The 20198-nt window shown below is 38.7% G+C and overlaps 1 protein-coding gene across 23 annotated transcripts in view; it reads left to right on the forward strand.

Annotated features, from left to right (window-relative positions):
* The window catches only part of CDK12 (cyclin dependent kinase 12), a 79771-nt gene that overhangs the window by 32124 nt on the left and 27449 nt on the right, over positions 1 to 20198 (forward strand). For 19 of the 23 annotated variants that reach the window (XR_005983056.1, XR_005983057.1, XR_005983059.1 and 16 more), the window contains exons 8-14: positions 431 to 532; positions 7402 to 7479; positions 8485 to 8601; positions 9160 to 9291; positions 11533 to 11744; positions 12895 to 13347; positions 17183 to 17600. Coding sequence is in view for 2 of the 23 variants with exons in the window: in XM_041724773.1 (XP_041580707.1) it covers positions 431 to 532; positions 7402 to 7479; positions 8485 to 8601; positions 9160 to 9291; positions 11533 to 11744; positions 12895 to 13347; positions 17183 to 17895 (1807 nt within the window). In the remaining 21 variants the exon portion in view is untranslated. Of the gene's footprint in view, positions 1 to 430; positions 533 to 7401; positions 7480 to 8484; positions 8602 to 9159; positions 9292 to 11532; positions 11745 to 12894; positions 13348 to 17182; positions 20129 to 20198 lie in introns of those variants that run through there. The other 4 variants (XR_005983067.1, XR_005983068.1, XM_041724773.1 and 1 more) reach the window with 3 other exon arrangements.

The following is a 20198-nucleotide window of genomic DNA, read 5'->3' on the forward strand; positions in this document are numbered from 1 at the left end:
GAGGGAGAAGCAGGCTCCATGCAGGAAGCCCAATGTGGGACTCGATCCCAGAACCCTGGGGATCATGCCCCGACCAAAGGCAGATGCTCAACCCCTGAGCCACCCAGGTGTCCCAGAGTTTCCTAATTTTCTAAATATGTTAATTCTATCTAAATTCTTGAATCAGCCTTAGACTGAGTTAAATCAACCCAGATTGGTATGCAAGTTATTTTTTCATCTCCTACTTCTGTCCAGTTTACTTTTGAACTGTTAGATTGCTATGTAGCTATTTTGACAATCCCGTTTTCTTTCTTTCTTTCTTTCTTTTTTTTTTTTTTGACAACCCCATTTTCAGTTGGCTACGATTTTTAATTTTACAAGGTTCTTTTTTTTTTTTTTTTTTTTTTTGATCAGAAGCCATTTATGTCATGGTTAATGTTTTACATTTCAGTCGCCCTTACACAAACAAAGTCATCACTCTGTGGTACCGACCTCCAGAACTTCTCCTTGGAGAGGAGCGTTACACACCAGCCATTGACGTTTGGAGCTGTGGGTAAGCCTCTCTGAGCTTTTTCTTTTGTTTGTAATTCACATGTTGAACATTTATCTGTTTTCTCTCTGCATGGCTTTTTGTAGCCTTTCTTTAGGTTCAAAAGAATGGGGCTAAACTTTTAGCCAGAATTCAGAGAAATCTGTTGAATATCTCCTAATATCAGAGACATACTTTTTTAAAAAACATTTCCTTGAATGCCTTTTTTCTTTTAACTTTTTTTTTTTTAATTTAACTTAGTTTGAATTGGGATCCAAATACATTCAAATAGGGTACATAGATTACAATTGATTATCTCAAGTCCTTTTTTTTTTTAAGATATTTATTCATTTATTTATTTATTTGAGAGTGGAGGGTGAAAGAGCATGAGCACAGGGGAAGAGCAGAGAGAGAAGGAGAAGCAGACTCCCCACTAAGCAGGGAGCCCAATGTGGAGCTTGATCCCAGGACCCCAAAATCACAACCCAAGCCAAAGGCAGACACTTAGCAACTGAGCCACCCAGGTACCCCTTAAGTCTTCTAATTATAGCTTCTCCCTCCGTCTTTCTTGGGTTCCTCTCCCCACCTTATAATTTCCTTAGAAGAAACTGGATCATTTGTCTTATAGTTTCCTGAGTCTGAATTTTGCTGATTGCATCCTCACTGTGTTTTTTGTTGTTTTTCAATGTTTTAGCATGGTTCTCTATCCCTTTTATTTCCTATAAGTTGTAGGTGAATTCAAGTGTGATTTCCAATCGCTTACTGAGCCCAAAACTACTTTACAGGTGGTTTTGAGTACTTCTGGAAGATTATTGCCAATGATACATCAAGTTTGGGGGTTTGAGGCAGTGGGACTGCCCAGAGTATAGCCAATAACTGGATACATCATCTGTAGGGAATTTAAAAGGAGTAAAATAGTACCTTATAATCTGCCTTTTAATAAAGGCATTATACAGGCGATTCTAAACAATGTTTGATAAAATATTCATCCCTAACAGAGCAGATTTACACAGATACACACACCCCACTTTACATAATATACAATTATCAATATTTGAAATGTTATTAGCCGTATTAATGATCTACCTTCATTAATCCATTTGTGGTGGCTTTGTGATGATGATGATACATTATTCCTTCCTGGATAAAGATAACATCTATTTTACTAACCTTACATACAAGTCATAGGAAAAAAGCAGAGAGCTTTAATTCTTTCATTTTATTTACCAGTTTTGAAGATAATGAGGTTTCCTAGTATCCTTCAAAGGTGACTAAAGAGAGGGTTTGGGGTTTTTGTTTTGTTTTATTTTGCTTTGTTTTTTAGTTTCATTATGAACTTGTAGATTTAAACTTTTTTTTTTTTTAACATCCATCTATTTAGAGAGAGAGAGAGAGAGAGAGAGAGAGTGTGTGTGTGTGTGTGTGTGTGCGCGCGCGCGCAGTGGGGGGTGGGGCAGAGGGAGAGGGAGAGAGAATCCCAAACTGACTCCCCACTGAGTGTGGAGCTTTATGTAGGGCTCAGTCTCACAATTCTGGGACCATAATCTGCCAGAATCAAGAGTCAGGTACTCAGCTGACTGAGCCACCCAAGTGCCCCAACATTTTTGATGTGTTTTAATCTGTTATGGTTATCATCTTATTCCTATTCACATTTTCCTGGTCTTAGGTCATTAGAAGTCTAGTGGGTCCTTCTGACACAACCATAGTATTTGATAGCCTTCCTTGTTTTCTGGTTCCAAGCTCATCCTATTTTACTTCCTGTGCCAGACCTGGAATCAGTCACTCTCTAAAGAGTGTTAGTTTTTTTTAGCGGAAAATTATATTTAGAGATCACAATTTGTGTTAAGAATACAGACATTTTGGGGGCGCCTGGGTAGCTCAGTGAGTTAAGCATCTGACTCTTGATATCTGCCCAGGTCATGATCTCAAGGTTGTGAGATTGAGCCCTACAGCGGACTCCACATTCAGCATGGGAGTTTGCTGGAGATTCTCTCTCTCTCTCTCTCCCTCTGCCCCTCCCTGCACTCGCACTAGAGCACGTGCTTTCTATCTCTTTCTCTCTTTCTCTCAAATAAATAAAATGTTTATTTTTAAAATGTTTTTAAATTAAAAAAATTTTTTAAGATTTAAAAAAAATTTTAGACATATTTTATTTTTTAAGATTTTATTTATTTATTTATTTGAGAAGGAGATGCAGACTCCCACTGAGTAGAAAGCCTGATGCAGGGCTTGATCCCAGGACCCTGAGATCATGACCTGAGCCAAAGGCAGACACTTAACCAACTGAGCCACCCAGCTGCCCCAGAAATAGATCTTTCAAATGGACCATGTTGTTTCTGATAGTGTATGATTTATGCATGTGCACTCTGTCCTTGACCTGCATACCTTAAGAGTTCTGACATTTATTTATAAGTCCCCTCCACCCCCCATTTTCTCCTATATTAATGTCAGTCTTTAAAAGGAGCACTGCAGGGGTTTTATTTCAAAATTCAAAAGGGTGATAGAGAAAGAGCATAATTTCTCTCCCAACTCAAATAAAGCTTTAGTTAAATTTTACTGACTCAAGCTGGGTGTGTTTGTGTTCTGGACTATTTGTTTTATCAGTATTAGCATTTAAATTGTCACAACTAGGCTCTAAAGTTAACGCCCCATTAAGATACACAGGGAAAGTTCATAGCTGTGTTGGTACTATTATTTCAGTGTGTGCAACCTGCCACCTCAGTGTAGTAGCAAAAGTGTTACATAATAATGTCTTCCCCACCAAAGAACTAGAAACTGAAATAAAAGAAAATACCAAAACATATCTTGGAAATTAAAATTATAGAAGATTAGACTTTAATTAAAGCCTAGTAACTTCATTGAAGTGAGATTTTGCTAGATGTTTGATGTGAGCTTACTACTTTGGTGATCCACAGAAGTCTCTCTGAAGGAGAAACTTGTAAGACGAGTACAACGAATTACACCCATATTCTGAAGCCTCACCTGGGTTAGTTGTGACAACACTATTTGGAATTTGATTTAGTGGTTAATGTTGGAAACAGTTAAATTTTACTTCTAATTTTTTTAATTTTAAAGACTTACTTATTTTAGAGAGAGAGAGTAGAAGAAGGGGCATAGGAGAGAAACTCAAGCAGACTCCATGGTGAGTATGGAGTCTTAATCCCACTATCCTGAGATCATGACCTCAGCCAAAATCCAGAGTCAGGCACATAACCAACTGAGCCACCAGGTGCCCCTACTCAAAAAAGTTTGAGTGCATAGGAAGTAAGAATTTGTCATTTGAGGTTAACAAATGCTAATAACCTTGAAAACTAGATTTATTTTGCTTTCAAATTTAGTCAAGCTAAAGAATTTCAAAGCAAAACTGTACATACTGCTTTTGTGTGTATTTGAAAACCTAATTTTTACAAAGCACAGGCTGGAGAAGAGATTCTTTGTCCATTTTCTTTTTCCACATTTCAAAAAATGAGATATTTTAGGAATTCCAAAAAGTATATTCATGTAGTCTTTTTCATTTATTTTAAATTTGTATTGATATGAGGGGATAGGTTAAATAGGTAAAGGAAATTAAGGAGTGCATTTATTTTGATGAGCACTGGGTGATATTTGGAACTGTTGAATTACTATTTGTTCACCTGAAACTACTGTAACTCTATATGTTTACTAATTGGAATTAAAATGAAAACTAAGTAGGTTGATTTTGATGTAATTCCAAATTGCAGAAAGTTCCTAGAAAACTACAAGGAATTTTAGTATATAGCCTTTATCCAGGTTCACTAAAATTTTTTTAACCTTTTGAGGTATATAATAACTGCATTTGTTCAAAATATACAATTTAAGTTTTGGCATACCGTATACACCAGTGAAACCATCACACAACCAAGATAATGATAACTTCCAAAAGTTTCCATGTGTTCCTTTGTTATCTCTCCTGTCCACACTATCCCATTCCTAGCAACAACTGTTGTGCTTTCTTTCTTTTTTATTTTTTAAGATTTTATTTATTGGGCAGCTCGGGTGGTCAGCGGTTTGGTGCCGCCTTCAGCCCAGGGCCTATCTGGAGACCCAGGATCGAGTCCCACATCAGGCTCCCTGCATGGAACCCGCTTCTCCCTCTGCCTTTGTCTCTGCCCCCCCCCCCCCCGTGTCTCTCATGAATAAATAAATAAAATCTTTTAAAAAAAAAGATTTTATTTATTTATTCATGAGAGACACAGAGAGAGTGACAGAGACATAAGCAGAGGGAGAACATGGTGCCCGATGTGGGACTCCATCCCAGACCCTGGGATCACAGCCTGAGCCGAAGGCAGACCCTCAACTGTTGAGTCAAGCAGGCATCCCTACTCTTGTGCTTTCTATCACTCTAGATTGATTTCCATTTCTAAAATTTTATGTAGATGGAATCATGCAGTATATGTTCTTTTTCCCTTTTGCATTTTTTACTCAGCATATTTTGAGATTTATTCATGCTAGATTCACTAATTGTTAGCATCTTGCCACATTTGCTTTTATATTCATGTGTGTATGTGTGTGTATATGTATCCTACAACATAAAATATATACATAGAATAAAATGCATGTGTGTGTGTATGCACACCACATCTTTTTTCTAGAACTATTTGAAAATAATTATATATCATGCTCTTTCCCCTCTTAATATTTAATGTATATTTTTATTTTAAGATTCTATTTATTTTTTTTTAGAGAGAGGACAAGTATGGGGAGAGGGGCCAGAGAGAGAGGGAGAAGCAGACTCCCTGCAGAGTAGAGAGCCTGTTGTGGGGCTTGACCCCAGGACCCTGGGATCATGACCTGACCCAAAGGTACCCGCTTAACCAACTGAGCCACCCAGGCACCCCTTAATGTACATTTCTTAAGAACAAAGATATTCTCGGGTCGCCTGGGTGGCTCAGCGGTTGAGGGTCTGCCTTCAGCTCAGGTGTGATCCCAGGATCCAGGATTGAGTCCCACATTGGGCTTCTTGCAGGGAGCCTGCTTCTCCCTCTGCTTGTGTCTCTGCCTCTCTCTCTCATGAATAAATAAAAACTTAAAGAAAAAAAAGAACAAAGATACTCTCATATATAATTATAGTACCATCATCAAATTCAGGAAATTTAACATTGATACACTATCTTTTTTTTTTAATTTTTTTTTATTTATTTATGATAGTCACAGAGAGAGAGAGAGAGAGGCAGAGACACAGGCGGAGGGAGAAGCAGGCTCCATGCACCGGGAGCCTGATGTGGGATTCGATCCCGGGTCTCCAGGATCGCGCTCTGGGCCAAAGGCAGGCGCCAAACCGCTGCGCCACCCAGGGATCCCTGATACACTATCTTTTAAATAGGTTAGCTAACATTCCATTTTCTTAGTTTTTCAATACCCTGATAATGTCCTGGAAACAATACTTCACCTAATAGAAGATTCAGTCTAGTATCATGTACTACATTTGGTTCTCATTTTTCTTTTGTTTTGTTTTTTTGAGGTTTATTTATTTATCTTAGAGAGTGCATGAGTGGGAGAGGGAGAGAGAGTCTCAAGTAGACCCTATGCTAAGCGAGCAGAGCCCAATGCAGGCCCAATCCCAGGACCCCAAGATCATGACCTGAGCTGAAACCCAAGAGTCTGATGTTTAACTGTGCTGCCCAGGTGCCCCTAGTTCTCATTCTTTACTCTGGAACAGTCCTTATTAACCTTTGTCTTTCACGACATTTACATTTTTGAAGGACAGACCAGCTATTGTATAGATTCAGGTTATGAAGTTTTAGGTGGAATATTCCATAAGTGTTTAAGGTACAGCATTTATATTTACATGAACCCAGTTTCCTTCTTATTGATTATGTTAATTTTGGACACTTAGGTATAGGTGTTGTCTTTTTCCTCACTAAATAGTTACTAGTTTTCCTTTTGTAATTAAGTAATTTGTGGAGACATGTTTGGGGACTTTGTAAATATATCAGTATTATTTTGGAAGGTATTTTCGAAATGGAAAAGGAGGGATCCCTGGGTGGCTCAGTGGTTTAGCTCCTGCCTTTGGCCTGGGGTGTGATCCTGGGGTCCCGGGATGGAGTCCTGCGTTGGGCTCCCTGCACGGAGCCTGCTTCTCCCTCTGCCTGTGTCTCTGCCTCTCTCTGTGTCTCTCATGAATAAATAAATTAATAAAATCTTTTTTAAAAAAATGGGAAAGGTGTTTAAACATAAGGTATTTGAGGGGATCCCTGGGTGGCTTGGCGGTTTAGCGCCTGCCTTCGGCCCAGGGTCTGCTCCTGGAGTCCCAGGATCGAGTCCCACATCGGGCTCCTTGCGTGGAGCCTGCTTCTCCGTCTGCCTGTGTCTCTGTCTCTCTCTGTGTGTCTCTCATGAATAAATAAATAAAATCTTAAAAATAAATAAATTAAATAAATAAATAAACATAAGGTATTTGAAAGTCCTGTTGAAACTGATGTCTGATGACAGTAAACATTTCTTAACAAATACAGTGCTAAGAGGGCTGTAGTATATTGTGTATTCTACAGAGCAAATAAATAGAAAAGCTAATCGCTTTACAGGAGCTGCTGAGCATCCTTATAAAATTGAAGTATATAGGTTTTTAGTCTTCCTTAATTTTTAATGGAATTGGTGGAAAAGGACTCTGACTCATTTTTTCTGCTTATAGACTTTATAGGTGGCAAAAGTTTGATCTCCTGTCAAATCTAAACTCTTTATGCTGTCCATCTCACTGCAAGAAATATTTTCTTTTACAAAACTCGGACACTTAAAAAGTAAAACAAAAAACAACCAAAAAAACCCCACAAACCTCAGACACTGCAGTTTGGGGCTTATATACAAAAGTTTATTGAGACACAGGTTGGGCTCCAGGGATTTCTCTCCTGACCTCTTAATTTTACTCTTTGTAGATGCATCCTCGGGGAACTGTTCACAAAGAAGCCTATATTCCAAGCCAATCTGGAACTAGCTCAACTAGAACTGATCAGGTACAGCTATGCATGCACTCTGAGTGCCCAGGTATAATAGGTGATCTCATCTTCTGATTTCTAATACTTTTCAGTAATTCTACTAAATGAGTTTATACTCTTCAGGTCCAAGTAAGTGTCTCAGTCAGATTTACCACATACTTTGCCATGGGTTCTATATGTAAAGAAGTTGTAGTCCCCTTTTTTAGGTCTTACTAAAGGTCTTACTTTTTAGGTCCCCCCCCCCCTTTTAGACTTTTGAAATCTTTGCATTTTTTAAATTGGTTCTTCATATAAAAAGCATGCCATTTTCAGTATGGCTGTTTCATTCCTCGGTTAGATTAAGATCAAATTTATTCAGTAAACATTTATTGAGCCTGTTCTAAAATTCCTTTCTTTGTTACTTTAGGATTCAGAAATATATAAGATAGGTCCTTGTCTTCAGAGAGCTCAGTTTAGTAAGTGATACAGCATGTAAACAGATAATCATAAAATAGAACCTATATTAGAGGATTTGGGGAAGGCATGGGGTTGGGATAGAATTTGGGCTTTTTTATCAATAAAAATAAAGGAAAGAATACAACAGGCTAATGTAGGCTTTTTTAAAGGTGGCGTATAATTCATCATTTGTTATGCATTAAATTCAGTTTTCCAACAAAATTTCTTAGGCTCCCCTCTGCCCATTCTCCCTATAAGAACATTATAGGACCAGCTTATCATTGAATAGAAGAAAATTGATAATGAAAACTTTTATGGAAGTTTAAAAACATGTTTTACAAAACCAAATGTATAGATCATTTTGGACTCTTTTGCCAGTATTTTCTCTTCACTATCTTGTGACCAGTTAGTTCTGTCCTATTCCTTCTGCCCTTAAAGCAGTGAGGTCAGGTTTTACCTTTTTGCATGCCATGTAATTTAACAGCTAAGATTCCCCAGAAGTCAGGGAGTAATAATTTCTGCTTCTATAATCTTCACAATTCACAATGCTGACTCACTTATTGTTCTGGCTTTTTGCTTTGTTTTCAGTCGACTCTGTGGTAGCCCTTGTCCAGCTGTGTGGCCTGATGTTATCAAGCTGCCCTACTTCAATACCATGAAACCGAAGAAGCAATATAGAAGGCGTCTACGAGAAGAATTCTCTTTGTGAGTTTGGCAGAAATGTGCATCTGGTTTCTGTGTTTAGGAGGTGTTTAGACTTGACTTTTGGCCTAGAGAGTTTGTGTTATCCCAACTTATTATAGCAGCACAGCACAGGAAAACATTTTTTCTTTGAACATATGTGAATTTTATCATAGTGCTGTTGTAATTTTCTCTCAAGGCCTTTTTTTTTTTAAATTTAATTAATAACCACACCCAATATGGGGCTGGTACTCACGACAGTGATATCAAGAGTTGCACGCTCTTCTGACTGAGCCAGCCAGGCTGGCTTTAGATGATAGAAAATCATTTTATTATGCACAATATGTAAATATTCTCCTAGTCCTTTTGATCTTCCCATGATAGAATGGAACTGCTGGCTTCATGTTTTCTACCTGTATTCTAGCATTGCATAAATCCTGTTGGGTAGCAGATCTGTTTGCTTGTTTAGCCAGCTTCTAGCTCCCTTTCCACAGTTTTACATGGAGCTGGAAATTCAGAGACCTTTGACACAAGGTTACAGGTTTAAGAACTCGGGTCATTGTGAACTTGTTCTTTCCACAGCATTCCCTCAGCAGCACTTGATTTACTGGACCACATGCTGACTCTAGATCCTAGCAAACGTTGCACAGCTGAACAGACTTTACAGAGTGACTTCCTTAAAGATGTTGAGCTCAGCAAAATGGATCCTCCAGAGTAAGTGCTGCTGGTCAAGTAGTGGCCCTAAACCTTCCACTAAGCCTCAGTAGTTGAGAAATTCAGTATAATAATAGGTTTGTAGAAGGAACTGCAAATGGCTAAGTCCAGAATGGAGTGGTGCCCTTGAGTATTATGGTTGATAAGAGGTTTGTTTAATTGCTTTATGTTTTCCTTTTAAACAAGGAATAGATTTAGAAGTGATGTTTTTCTTTTTTTTTTTTTTTTTTTTTTAGAAGTGATGTTTTTCTAATTTGACTCAAGCTGTCTTTTGTCCCTGCATATTGCCCTATACAAGCTCTTTGAAAGTATTCCTTCTAGTGTTTGCTCTTACCCATTTCATTTGCTCAAATCTCCTTCTGTGTTGACCATATACATCCCACACTTGTAAAGACAGTCCTAATTTTAAATAGTATGCATCACTGTCAGGTCACATATCCCTAATTTTAATGTTGAAAATAGGGTATTTGACTGTGTGTCTCTCTCCCGTCAGCATCTTATTTATTTTCTGTATTCTGTAGGATCTTCTGAGGTTCTACACTCAGTATTTCACAATTGGCAGATAAAAAATCTTCTATTGTTGAATTTATCATTGACAGTGTTATAGCTTTCATGTCAGAGTTTTTGTGTTTTTTCTTATATGAAGAAACTCTTTTTTAAAAAAATTATTTATTAATGAGAGACAGAGAGAGAGAGAGAGAGAGAGGCAAAGACATAGGCAGAGGGAATGGCAGGCTCCCCAGGGGAAGCCTGATGCAGAACTCGATCCTGGAACTTCAGGATCACGCCTGGAGCAAAAGGCAGACCAGACTCTCAACCACTGAGCCACCCAGGCGTCCCAAGATACTGTATGTATCTTAGAGAAATATACAGTATTTATTTATTTTTAAAAATATTTTATTTATTTATTCATGAAACACAGAGAGAGAGAGGCAGAGACACAGGCAGAGGGAGAAGCAGGCTCCACGCAGGGAGCCCGATGCGGGACTCGATCCCAGGTCTCCGGGATCACGCCCCGGGCCGAAGGCAGGCGCCAAACCACTGAGCCACCCAGGGATCCCCAAATATACAGTAAAGACTGAGTGGGTAGTAACCACAAATCTAATTGTTCCAAAGAGATGTCCAAATTCATTTACTGCACCAGAATTTTGATACATTGAAATATGGCTTGAAATGCACAAGTTTTTAACTGAAATTTGGGAGCTCTTATTATTATAGAGAGATTTTGGCTTGGGTAATCTTTATTATAATAAGATTTGAGTTGCCAGGACTCTTTACATTATCGAATATGAGGAAATCTGGAAATAGATTAAATATATTAAAATATACTAATAAACCGCACAAATGAAAATACCAAGTCATGGAAATTCAGTGTGTTGAAAGAAGGAAAGAATCCATTTTTTGGTCCTTACAGACCAAATAACAAATTTATTTTACACAAATGTGATTAAATCATGCTGTATTTCAGTGAATTTTTTTTTTTTAAGAGAGAGATTTTATTTACTCATGAGAGACACAAAGAGGGAGACAGCAGAGACACAGGCAGAAGGAGAAGCAGGCTCCACGCAGGGAGCCCCATGTGGGACTCAATCCCGGATGCCAGGATCACACCCTGAGCTGAAGGCAGATGCTCCACTGCTGAGCCACCTAGGTGTCCCTCAGTGGACTTTTTGTAGTTGCTAATAAACCAATCATCTCTATCCTGTGTATTCCCAATTGAAACTTAACCAATAGGGCAGCCCAGGTGGCTCAGCGGTTTAGCGCCACCTTCAGCCCAGAGCCTGATCCTGGAACCCCAGGATCAAGTCCCATGTCCGGCTCCCTGCATGGAGCCTGCTTCTCCGTCTGCCTGTGTCTCTGCCCCTCTCTATCTCTGTCTCTCATGAATAAATAAATAAAATCTTTAAAAAAAAAAAAAGAAACAAGAAACTTAACCAATAAAGTTCTCCTTTATATTTGTTATGCAAAGCAAGAACATAGTTGGTATAGTAGGTGTGTCTCTGATATTAGCAAGATCCTTATTTCTCACTACAGAAATCTCTTGGGCTTTTGGACTTTTATTTCCTTCGGGCTACCATATGCCATGATCCCTTTTACACTGCTACTATTAATTAATATTTCTGGCTATTTTTATGTTATTCTTTCCGTTTCCCTCTGTTCTTTGTCTTTAATCTCTTGTTCCTCTATTCACTCACTATTGCAGTCCCACACACATTTCCCCTTTGCTTTGTCTTTTTGTAGCCTCCCCCACTGGCAGGATTGCCATGAATTATGGAGTAAGAAACGGCGACGACAGCGACAGAGTGGTGTTGTGATAGAAGAGCCACCTCCATCCAAATCCTCTCGGAAAGAAACTACCTCAGGGACAAGTGTTGAGCCTGTGAAGAACAGCAGCCCAGTACCACCTCAGCCTGCTCCTGTCAAGGCGGAGCCTGGGACTGGGGATGCAATAGGTCAGTTCTAGGATGGAGTTTTTGTGCTTTTATTAAGGTCATTTGGACAGGTTTTAATGGTCAAGTACAAGGATATGTGTGTGTGAGCTTTTAGCCACTGAAGCATTAATATTAATAAAAAGGTGTCCTGGGGATCCCTGGGTGGCTCAGTGGTTTGGCTCCTGCCTTCAGCTCAGGGCGTGATCCTGGGTCCCGGGATCGAGTCCCACATCGGGCTCCCTGCATGGGGCCTGCTTCTGCCTCTGCCTGTGTCTCCGCCTCTCTCCCTCTCTCTCTCTCTCTCTCACTCGCTCGCTCCCCCCCCCCATGAATAAATGAATAAAATCTTTTTAAAAAAAATAAAGAGGTGTCCTCATTGTGAGGAAAAGGAGCTAAACCAAATTTTGTATATGTGGTCTAAAAAGCCTACAATATAGATTATTGTCTTTTCAAGAAAGAATACCGTATCAATTAGATGTATAGCATAAATCAGTAAGTTAAGTCAGCCAAATTTAAGGTTTGGTTACCCACGGTACATGTAATTTGAAGCCCTGTTTATGTTAGATTTGATAAGACGTTCTTAGAATCTAATCATTTAAATCACAATTGCTATTAAATGTAATTAGTTCTATAGAGGGCTATTTGATCTACATATATCCAGAACTGTGTAATACTGAACTATTATAATAAAGTAATTCTCCTGTGGTACCATCAGTTTTTCTGAACTACCGGTATTCTTTCCATGGTTCATTTACCCTTCCCCATCCACATACAACAGTGGTTTTTAACAGTGGCTGCACATTAGAATCATCTAAGAAGCTTGAAAAGTAAACACTCCTGAACAATTGCCAGATCTCTGAGGATGGAAATTGAGGCATCTGAATTTTACAATCTCTCCTAGTAATTCTGATGTACAATAAGGGTTGTAAGTCACTGGCCTTAAAGAATACAGATAAAATGAAATCACTTTTACTCACAGTACAGAGATATTTTAGTTAGTTTCTGTATTTCTAAGTGAATATACAATTTGTCATGACAGTTTGAGGTATGAAAAATGAGATATTCAAATAAAATTTCCTTTTTTGAATATTGTTAAGTTGCTATTGCCAGTTGAAGGCCAAGGTCCTTACCCTGCCTCATTCTATCCTATTGGTCCACTGTCTGTCCACAGGCCTCGGTGACATCACACAGCAGTTGAATCAAAGTGAATTGGCAGTGTTACTGAATCTGCTGCAGAGCCAGACCGACCTGAGCATCCCTCAAATGGCACAGCTGCTTAACATCCACTCCAACCCAGAGATGCAGCAGCAGCTGGAGGCCCTGAACCAATCCATCAGTGCCCTAACTGAAGCCACTTCCCAGCAGCAGGACTCAGAGCCCATGGCCCCAGAGGAGTCTTTGAAGGAGGCACCTCCTGCCCTAGTGGTCCAGCCTTCAGCAGAACAGACAACCTCTGAAGCTTCAAGCACACCAGCTGACATGCAGAATATGCTGGCAGTTCTTTTGAGTCAGCTGATGAAAACCCAGGAGCCAGCAGGCAGCCTGGAGGAAAACAACAGTGACAAGAACAGTGGGCCACAGGGGCCCCGAAGAACTCCCACAATGCCACAGGAGGAGGCAGCAGGTAAACAGACCGGTCATGAATCTCATTGAGCTCAGGTGCTGTTGATCCTCTTAAAAATCTCTTTAACATTTTCTTTTTCACATCAATGGCCTCAGTTTCAGTTTTCTGTAACCTAGCCTACAGGAGAACATAGCATCCAGTGATGTATTTCTTGCCCTGCCCAGCTTCTGTTTAAGTCTCACAGCTTCTCAAAGCACCTTTCATGTACTGATTGTTTTTCCATTTCCTGGGAGGTAGGTAAGTAAAGCCTCTGTGTTCTAATCCAAGAAAACCACAACCATTGCTAGTGATACACCTTGAACCACTGTGTGAATGGTGGCCACCTAGTATTGGCACTTGAAAATCTGCCTTCCAAATAAACCATCATCAGATTGTACAAATAATCAGCTTTACTCTAGTGTAGTGAATATTCGATACCAGTCTTACCTGAAAGATATAGCCAAGAAAACTCTAATAAAATGCCATTGTTAATCTGAAGAGTAATTTGGAAATATTTCTAAGTAGATAACTAACACCAACATTTCTTTTCACCAAAAATAATAGTATATAAATATAAACATACTTTTTAAAAATCTGTGTTCCTAAAAGAGACAATTGAATTAGTAAGTGAGCATTACATAAAGAAAAATATGAGAAATGGAAATATGTTATACCTTGATCTGGTATGACAACAGCACACAATTTTATTAGAGGAAAGAAAAGTGTAAATTTTCTAATTCTGATTCACAGTCTATTTACAAAATGCTTACTTACCTCAAAGTGTTTTCAACTTGGAAATTTTTGCTGTCTGTGAAGACCCCATGAATTGGGGAATGAGAAGAAGCACAAGGGCTGATGAGGTACACTAACCTTCAACTTTAGATTGTCCTACATTCACACTTCATATGGGATGGTGCAGAAAGTATATGCCTTTTTTCTTCTGGTATACAAATATATAAGCTATTTTTCACATGCAAAGCTTTTTAAAACTGGAAGATAACGTAAATAAAATTAACCCCTTTACTTTACAGATGGGGAAACTGAAATCCAGGGAGTTTAAATAAGCCTACCTATGGTCCCAGTGCTGGAACCATTTTATTCGCAGAGGCAGAGATAGGACTGGTGTACTTTTCTTAATGTTTCTTTTTAATGTGTTTTTTAATTCACTTTGTTACTCTGTCATATTGATTCCAATTGCTTTTAAGGGATTCTAGGACATGGAATAACAGAGAAAGCTAATCTAGAATTAAAGCAGGCCTCTTTGCGTCATCTCTCATACCTTCCTTCTCCTCCCTACACCAGCAGAAAAATTTAACTATAACCAGAATACCTGGAATAAGTCGTTCGAATTAAATAGTATAGTGATTGAAAGAAATTCACCCAGTAATTGAACCAACAAGCTATGAGCCAAATGGTGAGATTGAACTAAAAGTAAGGCCTGGCCTGTGGCCAGAAATTGCTAGATTTACTTTTCAAAGGAGAGTAAAAATACCACTCCTAATTATTAGTCACCCTTTGATTATCCAGTTATCTCTGTCTCTCCTATGTTTGTTTCTCCCCTGCTGCCTCTTTTTTGGTCACTGTTCATTAGCACTTCCACCAGAGGGCAGACTGAGTAAGCCAGAGAAGGTGAAAAATCTATCACTGGCTATGTTTCGCTACTCTTTACTTGTCTGAGGAAAGGATTATGATTGAAATCTAATGAGTCATTTGAAGTTTTTAAGTTATTTGTACATTTCATTAATACCTCCCTCCATTAGTACAGACTATTAAGAATTGCCAATATTGTTAACATTAAATCTTAAAATAGTATGACTTCTGAAATGTGATCTTTATTTTTAACTCCTATAAGAAGTTTTATTTAATAGTTGTTTACAATCTGTGTGCTTTTCTACTTTGAGGTAGTTTTCATCTTCTCCTACATGTGAACTTGAACTCAACAATTAGTTCTACTGAAACACAGCTGGACTATTTATATAAAAGACAAAGTTTAACTATGAAAAGTAGTAGAGCTGGAAGAATAAATTTAGCTTTGCTCACTTTTGCAGTTAGGCATTTTTAAAGTTGTTTGCCATTGGTATTAAAAAAAAAAAACAAACTAGTGTTTCATGTGTAGTCCAAAAATACTTTTAAATATAATTGGTACTGAGATATTGGTAGCCCAACACTCTGAAATCTATAGATGTTTGTGGTCCAGTTAGTTCTCCTTTTTCAGTATGTCTTCTTTTCGATTGTAAGTTTTCTATAGCTAATTTTTTGTCCTTAAATTCATTTTTACCTACCACCTAGTCAACCAACCAACTAGTCAGCAAGCAACTTGGGTGGGTACTGTATACAGGGTGACCAACTCATCTCTGTACTATCCTGGTTTTAAAACTGAAAGTCAGCAACCCGAGAACCTGCTCAGTCCCAGGCAAATTGGGACTGTTGGCCACCCTACTTGTATGTTACATACAGCACCTGACCTCATCCTTCCAGGGCACAAGGTTATAATACTGTGTTTTCAGAGTACTTTCATCTGCATGTTAAGTGAATGCATACTTTACTAATTGTCTTTGCAAAATATAATTGTGGTAAATATGCTACCAAAATACTTTATAACTAAAAAACTATTTTTGGCTTGTCTGAGTAATGACTTTTATATCACTAGCTCAGATAATAAAGAATTGATTATATGGACATTTAAAAATATTCCATAGGGAACAGGAAAATCAGTCATTTGGAAGATATCCCAAAACATCAAACCTTTTCTTCAGCAGGGTGACTGCCAACTCTTTAAAAATCACTGTTCTGATTGTACTTGTTTTGTATGTCCTCAGACTCACACCATTTTACATCTCTACTCTCCGGTCTTGGCAGGAGTTATCGGACAATGATTGCCATGCTTGGGCAAATTTAGCCAGCAGTTGGGTGGGGGTGGGGGGTGGGAATATGGGGAGTAGTTCAAGAAAGACAAAGATCTTTGGAAGACAGTGTAGTGTATAAGTTCAATACATTTCTAAATACTCAGTTCTTGTCACGGTCTCCAAGATAAACAGATGTTTATCAACAGCCCATTCATTCTGCATGACATTAGTAATTTTTTTAATAGCATGGAAAAAATGAAGGAGGTTGGGAAACAAAACGGAAAATTATGATAATTAGTCTTTATAATTACTGTAACATAGGAAGCTGAACGACAGAATGGTGGTTAATATCCCTTTCTTCAGAATGTGGTTATGGGAAGAGGGAACTAAAGTTTGGAGAAGCAAGTGTGTATTTATACATGATGGTAATGAAAGGTTTTTACTTAATTTCATTTCTCCTGTATATTCTTTAAGTTCTATTTTAGGTGTTAACCATATATCATTAAAATGTTCTGTAAAATGTATTAGCTAAGTCTATGCAAGGTCTCCTATTGTACAGCAAGATTATGTGCTAGAAATGTGACCACAACATGTGTATTATTTCCTCTCATCTTCCTTCTTTCTATTTTATTTTCATTAATATTTTGATCCAACAGCAAAAAGGGGCGGGGAGGCTGCCAGCAGCTTACATATTAGAACAGTTCCTTAAGGAAGGAAATGGAGGAAATCTCAGACAAAAATCAGGACAATCATTTGAAACATGATCTTTTTTACACCAGCTGTTAGATTCAGAATGCAACTGTTTTATTTTAATCACTTGATTTAATTTATAAATTGCAATTTCCTGGTCCCAAGATTTTATTCTTTATATATATATTTGGTTACTTGTATTGACATTTGTTTATGTTGGGCAGTGTGTGTATGTATGTGTGTGTGTGTGTGTGTGTGTGTGTGTTTATAATCACATGTGATTTTTAAGATGGTGTTTAAAAGAAGTAACCCTTCCACAGCATGTCCTCCTCACATTCTTCCACCAGAGAAGAGGCCCCCTGAGCCCCCCGGACCTCCACCGCCGCCACCTCCACCCCCTCTGGTTGAAGGCGATCTTTCCAGCGCCCCCCAGGAGTTGAACCCAGCCGTGACAGCCGCCTTGCTGCAACTTTTATCCCAGCCTGAAGCAGAGCCTCCTGGCCACCTGCCACATGAGCACCAGGCCTTGAGACCAATGGAATACTCCACCCGACCCCATCCCAACAGGACTTACGGAAACACTGATGGGCCTGAAACAGGGTTCAGTGCCACTGACACTGATGAACGCAACTCTGGTCCAGCTTTGACAGAATCCTTGACCCAGACCCTGGTGAAGAACAGGACCTTCTCAGGCTCTGTGAGCCACCTTGGGGAGTCCAGCAGTTACCAGGGCACAGGGTCAGTGCAGTTCCCAGGGGACCAGGACCTCCGTTTTGCCAGGGTCCCCTTGCCATTACACTCAGTGGTCGGGCAACCATTCCTGAAATCTGAGGGAAGCAGCAACTCTGTGGTACATGCAGAGACCAAATTGCAGAACTATGGGGAGCTGGGGCCAGGAACCACTGGGGCCAGTAGTTCAGGAGCAGGCCTTAACTGGGGGGGCCCAGCTCAGTCTTCTGCTTATGGAAAGCTCTATCGGGGGTCTACAAGAGTCCCGCCAAGAGGGGGAAGAGGGAGAGGAGTTCCTTACTAACCCAGAGACTTCAGTGTCCTGAAAAATTCCTTCCCTATTCATCCATCCATCCAGTCCTCTGAAATACTAATGAAATCATTTGCCAGAGCAAGGTAATCATCTGCATTTGGCCTCTGCAAAGCTGTCTGTTGTATTCCTTGCTCACTTGCTACTAGCAGGCGACTTATAAAATAATGGTGTTGGCACCAGTTCCCCCTGGATGGGCTACAGCTAGAACAATTACTTCAACTCTACCTAGTAGTTATAAGTAGAGAATGTGGAGAGGGTCATTAAATTGAAAAGTAAATGTTGTATTAGTTCATTTGCCTGCACTTCTTGAGCAGAAGAAAAGGAGAACAGTTTCAATTTTGAGATGGCTCAGGAGAGGCTCTCTTTAGGTTTTTAAATTTTGGGGATTTTTTTTATGATTTCTTTTGAATTTTGTTTTTTGTTTTTTTGTTTTGTTTTGTTTTCCTTTAAAGATAATAGTGTTCACAAAATTTGAGCTACTCTTAGGCTTTTGCTATACGGGAAACAGAGTGACTGGCTGATTTAAATAAATGTTTCCTTCCTCTCCACCATCTCACAATTTTGCTTTCAAGTGAACTCTTTTTTCCCCCCATTGAGCATCTTGAACATCCCTTTTTTCCAAATAAATTACTCACTCTTAAAATTTGCTCTGCTTTGACAAAGACATGCCCCTCTCCCTGCACATGAAGCAGGTTGTAGAAAGAGGCGCTCTTGGGCATGTAGGTAGATTTACCCCATCTCATCCCTTTTCTATCCCTTCTTTATAGAGTTTCTCATTCTCTCTCTCTCTCTCTCTCTCTCTCTCTTGCTCTCTCTCCCTCTCCATCTCTCTCTGTCTCTCTCTCTCTCTCGAGGCATTTGTTTGGAAAAAATTAATCGTTGAGATGCCCAAGAACCTGGGATAATTCTTTACTTTTTTTTGAAATAAAGGAAAGGAAATTCAAACTCCTATATTGTTCTCTGTAACTTTTCAATTCTAAAATGTTTTTGTTTTTTTTAAAACCATATTCTGATGGTGAAGTTGTTTCATAAATGCAGACAGCCTAGGACATTGCTGTTGAGCTGGGGTTAGAGATGATGCCTCCATAATTAGAGGGCTAGTAAGAGCAGTTAGCATACTGTTTACACATATATTTTTATGTCAAAAAAAAAAAAAACTTTGAAACAGAGGATTGTATTATTGTCAAAGAGAAAAGAAATACATCCTGAAAATACATGGAAATGTAAGTTAGTTTAGGGTGCATATTTTTCTGAAGATCTATTCAATATGAGACCTTTTTTAAAAAATAATTTTAAAAGAACAGACCATGAGAAAGAACAGTATTGACATATACACATCTCAGCATGTATATCCTGCTAGTTCTTTTAGGGAGTTTCCTCTAGAGAGACTTGATTTTGGTTTTGTTTTTGGTAAAAGGGGTTAAATTATGACTTCATGGCAAGAATTTTGCCTTATTATAAGCAGGAAATGGAAAAGGGAAGGGCTTTCAGGGTGGGATAACTTGGGAGGCTTTTCATTCTGGCTTCCATTTCTATGTGAATACCAGCATATAATGTGTTTTAAAAACATACACATTCATATAAATTATCTGCACAGACTTAGACCTTTGTGAAACATAGATTAGGGCCCTTTTACAGAGAAAAGGCAAACATGCTTCAGCATCTTGGAGGATAGCTTTCAGAACTCAAGTGAAGTTTCATGTTTCAATGCCAAGTTCTTATATTAAAAAATAAAAACTACTTGTAAGAGAAAGGTGCACTAATAAAAAAAAAAAACTTTAAAGAAATGAAGAATCCTCTTCAGATACTTAACATGAAGACTATTTTTCCCTGTTTACTGAAATAGGCAGATATCCGGTGTGTGTATTTCTTTATTATTCTCTGGGTTTTGGTCTGGCCTTGCCCTCATGGGCAAACATTAGAGGAAGAACCTTCTAGCCATTTTGGCATTGATGGCTTTTTATACCAGTATGTCCAATTAGATTTACTAGGCTCACTGACATGCTATTGGAAAATTCCATTAAAGTTCATCTGAACCTTTTGTCTGTTGACTTCTTAGTCCTCAGACAACATGGGCCTTTGTATTTTAAAATATTTGAATTTGAGGCATTGGGCCCTGATGATTAAAGACCTTAAGCCTGGGATACTTTCAAATTACCTATCCAGTAAAAATAATTGGTCTCCCATCAAATATGAATAAAATTCGCTCTATATTTTAATTACATTTTGGTTATCAGCAGTCATCAATAATGTTTTTCCTTCCCCCTTCCCACCCCTTATTTTTAATTATGCCA

This window comes from Vulpes lagopus, chromosome 12, assembly GCF_018345385.1.
Source record: "Vulpes lagopus strain Blue_001 chromosome 12, ASM1834538v1, whole genome shotgun sequence".
In the NCBI taxonomy this organism is placed as follows: Eukaryota; Metazoa; Chordata; class Mammalia; order Carnivora; family Canidae; genus Vulpes; species Vulpes lagopus.